Here is a 4842-nt window from a genome sequence, read left to right as displayed (position 1 = left end):
GGACTATGAACTGGACCAGTGAATGATCATGGCAGCCCAGGCTGCCTCCAGTCTTGGTATCTCTGATTAGCTCATCTGTGTTGATGACCAACAAGTCCAGAAAAACATTTCTTCTGGTAAGGAGGGCTGGACTAAGGTCTCAATCCTTCCTAAGAGCACCTCTAGTAAGCTTCTTGGGAGAACTCAGCAGTGTGTTCAGGCCTTTCAAGACAGAACACTGCTCCCCCTCTCACAGGGTAAAAGCCATAATAAACCATCTGTTTATGAATGGCCTCAGATACTTGAAGCTTTAAACTGGAATGACTTAAACCCCAGAAGTTTAACCACAGAAGGTGATGGTTTCTAGCGATCTCAGTAAGAGGCACACACCAATTCTCTTTTATAACACACACCAGTGGAAAAGATTTGCACAGGTAATCTTGCATCCCTTTAGATGTGGAGAACATTGAGTAAATGTAACTTCACAGAGGAATTCAGCCACACACAGAATGCCAAGCAGATCCTGGTACCAGGAAAGGAGGTGTGCCCCTGTTCCACTCAGTCAAGACACTACAGGATTTCACACAGTAAACCAGTTTTATTCATAATTTTTTTGACTTCCAGTAAAAGAAGTTTGCATGCAGACTTCTTGTTTGCAGGTGGTTTTCTCACCAGTGGGAGGGGGGACCTGCCTGCAGGTTCCTTGGTTAAAATGAAATTAATCTAACCCTCCACCGACATATTTGTGAAGCAGAACACAGCACAGCAGAGGCCTGTGTCTTCCCAGATTAACTGGCTTATGGATCACTTCATCCTTGATGTTCATCAGTCTTCTGGTCATCATCACTGCACCATTTCCTCCCCAGGACTTACCTTTTCATCTGGGCCTTGTGAAAGTAGTTCTGCTGTTGTCCTCTGCATTTCTTGATACCAAAGCTTCTCCCTGGTAGCAGTTTTTATTCTTTTATTGAATTGCCAAATTCCCACCTCCAGGCACTCCCTAAAAATAGTTCCCAAGGGCAGTACTTCTTGGTTTTGTGCCATTCTTTCCCAAAATCCCTGCACCTGAAGTGTTACAAAACACCTTGTAATTGCCATCTGTGGATGCAGCTGTCAGGAGTTTTGAGAAGGTCACTCCCCTGAATCACAGATTTACAGAGGCAGAGCACACCTAGGGCCTGTGTGGAGTTAGGGCCCAGTTTCCCCTGACCTGCCTGGGCTCCATCTCAGCCTAAAGGTCAGTTCTCAAAAGAACCAGAGAGCCCTGATAACAATTCCATTGTCCTCCCAGTATTCCTGAATGCTTTATCAGCAGCATCTTGAAACTGGAGAGATATGCCCACTCACCCACTAGCTAGGCCAAAGGAAAATACCAAGACTGTCTCCACACAAGGCATTCAGGGGTTCTCTTTATTTCAGTTTTACACTCAGGGGTACTCAAGTTCATGATATTAAACTTTATAACTTCAACAAAACACAGTGTGAGGCTTTCTGAATATTCCGTGCATCACAGACATCATTCAAATAATCAGTTATTATAAATGGGGTGGCAGTTCTTAAGCAGAAAAAGACAGACAATGCTCAAACTCAGTTCAGAGAGTAGCAGGAGAAAGGGAAAAAAGGAGAATGCAAATGCTCTAACACAAATGGAGAAAATCATGTGGGGACAGCTTTCTACTCCCAACAAGAAACAACTGTATACAAGAACAATAAGACCAGCATCAATCTTCTTTTTACCATCTCATGTTGACTCTACCCTTCAGAAAATGGTCTCTGAAGGACTTACAGAGTTTTCATCAAATATAGCCAAAGGAAATGAACGTTTTTAAAAAAACTTTGTACAGTTATAGTAAACCAAACACCATTTGTGCTGTTGTATTTCTGTATTTCAAGGAGACAGAACACCGAGCACTGCTGTATACAGCAAAAAGAATATTTTTTCATACATTTTACTGCTCTTCTCTGACCTGGAGAGGATGAGACTCCTGTACTCAGAGGGTCAGAATACTCTTCTTGGTAGCTGAGCTGCAATTGCCTGCATTCCACATGTTGGATGGGAGCAACTCCACTGGGCAGCACTAATGAATGATAGGCAGACACACAGTGGCTCTACTGACTGACAGGAAACCAAAGTACATGGAACCCACACATCTCAGATAGAGGCATTAAGAATCCAGGGAAGAAAGAGCCCAGTCCTCACACAACACTGTGACACTGTACTCTCAACATATTTGCTTTCCTGAGCTGGGAAAGGGGTTTTCTAAATATTGTGAAGGGGAAGATCTGGCATAGTCTGCCAAAGAGTACCCTTATGTCACAGGACAGAAGAAAAGCTCCACTGTCTTGTTGGACAGAAAGAGAGAAAACAGCATAACTGGAGTGCTAACCCCATTTATAAACCCTCCCAGAAATTACAACAGCTGAAACACACTATTGCCTCAGTGCGAGAAGCTGAGTTTATTTTGTTTGTTGTTTGTGTTTTGGAGTGGCAGAAAATTTTTATTCTGCATTAGATTTTCAAGGATGTTGATTACACCAATTCAAAATACAAATTTTAGTCTAGAGGTACCACTGCCACATGCTGTGGACTGGATATCTTCTTCCCAAGAGCCATGAAGCCTCAGTCTGTGCAGACCCCAGCTAGTTGAAGGAAAGAGCATTGAACTGTCCTGCAGAGAGAGCACCAGCATTGTCTGGGGCCATGTCCTCGGTGCTGACAGGGACACCGGGGAAATCCTGTTCCTCCTCGGGGCCCTGGCCCACGGCGCAGTGCTGTGGGGGCAGGCTGGGCAGGATGGGCTTGAGGAATCTGAACTCGCTGTTGCCCGAGCCCGTGGTGAGGCTGATCTCGTAGCAATAGGCGCGGGGCAGGGTCCCTGCAGCGGCTGCATCGGCCAGGCCGCTCTGCAAGGTGTCGGCAGCATAGAGCACATGGCCAGCCTTCAGCTCCTTCCTCCTGCACACCTTGCGAGCCACCAGCACTGCGGTGGAGATGAGGAAGAGGAGGGAGACAAAGACCAAGGCAATGATTAAATAGGTGGTCAGGGAGGCGGCCTGATCCTCGGAGGCCGGGCTGCTGTGCAGGAGGCGCACGTCGGAGAGGTCCTTGAGCAGGAGAGCGCTGAGAGCTGCCGTGGCTGACAGCGGGGGCTTGCCGTTGTCTCTGACCAGCACAAGGAGCTTCTGCTTGACGCTGTCTCTCTCTGTCACGGGCCTCCTGAGACGCACCTCGCCGCTCTGGAGGCCCACGGAAAACAGGCCTGGGTCGGTGGCCCTGAGCAGGTGGTAGGAGAGCCAGGAGTTCTGTCCCGAGTCGGCATCGACGGCCACCACTTTGCTGATGAGGTAGCCCGCCTCAGCCGACACGGGCACCAGCTCACTGGAGGCCGGGCTGCTCTCCTGGGCCGGGTAGAGCACGAGCGGTGCGTTGTCGTTCTCGTCCAGCACCACAAGGCGGACGGTGACGTTGGCTCTGAGCGGAGGAGAGCCCGCGTCAGAGGCACTGACCGTCACCTCGGTCTGCCTCAAGTGCTCGTAGTCCAGGGGCCGCAGCACAAACACGTGTCCATTCTCAGAGTTGACCGAGATGCAGGAGCACCAGGGCCGCTCTGGCCCTTGCTCTGCTGCCAGGGAATAGGTCACCTTGGCATTCAGCCCCACGTCAGCATCTGCAGCGCTCACGGCTCCAACAAACACCGTGGGGACGTTGTTCTCACGCACGTACATGGTGTAGGAGGTCTGGTTGAAGACGGGGGCATTGTCATTGACGTCGGAGATGTCCACGGTGAAGGTCTGCGTGGTGGTGAGAGGAGGCGAGCCCGCATCTGCTGCCGTCACACTGAGGATGTACTGAGGCGTCTCCTCGCGGTCCAGCGCGCTCACTGTCACCAGCTCATAGTAATTCTTATAGGCTGGCCGCAGGGAGAAGAAGAGCTGATCCTGCAGGGCACACGAGATCTTCCCGTTGGCACCAGAATCCCGGTCCCTGACCATAAACAGGGCAACCACCGTGCCGGGCACTGTGTTCTCGGGGAGGGGACTGCTGAAGGAACTGACCACCAGCTCTGGGGCATTGTCATTCACATCCACCACATCCACCAACACTTTGCAGATTGCTGAGAGGCCCCCTCCATCCGTAGCCCTCACAATCATCTCATGCTTTTGTGCTGTCTCAAAGTCCAAGGGTTTTGTGAGTTTAATTTCCCCAGTTATGGGATCAATCACAAATGCTGAGTCACTCTGACCCACTGCCTGGCTGAGTTGATAGGAAATGTCCCCATTAACTCCTGCATCTGGATCACTTGCCAATACAGTCAGAACCACAGAACCTACTGGCATGTTTTCTAAAACCTTCCCAATATAACGCTCTTGCATGAATTGAGGTGCATTGTCATTTGCATCTAGAATGATAATAGAGATCTCGATGGTCCCAGTTCTAGGAGGAAAGCCCCCATCCACTGCGATAATACAGAAACCCATTTCTGCCTGCTCCTCTCTGTCTAGCGCCTTTTCCAATACAAGTTCAACATATTTGTCACCATTAGTCCGACTTCCATAGGAGACGGTGAAATACTCGTTCTCGGGAGAGATGTTGTACTCCTGGACTGTGTTGCTGCCGATATCGAGGTCCTGAGCCACCTCCAGCGGGAAACGTGAACCTGGCACGCTCGTTTCGGGAATCCTAAAACTGACCCGATCTTCTTGGAAAACAGGTGAATGGTCATTTATGTCCTCCAGAACTACTTCGACCCGAAAGAACTGCAGGGGGTTGGAGAGCAGCAGCTCGAAGGGGAGCATGCAGGTGTCGGACTGGGCGCACAGCTCCTCCCGGTCCAGCCTCCCCGCCACGACGAGGCGGCCGGG

General features: G+C 50.1%; 2 protein-coding genes across 2 annotated transcripts in view; both read right to left on the bottom strand.

Moving 5' to 3' along the window:
* LOC102034981 (protocadherin-16-like) overlaps positions 1–860 on the bottom strand; it is a 21315-nt gene extending 20455 nt beyond the window's left edge. Inside the window, exon 1 of the mRNA XM_031065545.1 lies at positions 853–860. Coding sequence (XP_030921405.1) covers positions 853–860 — 8 coding nt within the window. The remainder of the gene's footprint in view (positions 1–852) is intronic.
* A 521-nt stretch (positions 861–1381) lies between these two features.
* On the bottom strand, positions 1382–4842 carry LOC106632122 (protocadherin beta-15-like; the record flags this gene model as incomplete). The annotated part of the gene is made up of 1 exon (XM_014311466.2): positions 1382–4842. A coding segment is annotated over one exon (2223 nt), but the record flags the coding sequence as incomplete, so codon positions are not given.

Source organism: Geospiza fortis, unplaced genomic scaffold, assembly GCF_000277835.1.
Source record: "Geospiza fortis unplaced genomic scaffold, GeoFor_1.0 scaffold93, whole genome shotgun sequence".
Taxonomy (NCBI): Eukaryota; Metazoa; Chordata; class Aves; order Passeriformes; family Thraupidae; genus Geospiza; species Geospiza fortis.
The sequence above is the reverse complement of the archived record's forward strand: the minus strand, read 5'-3'. Positions and strand labels throughout refer to the sequence as shown.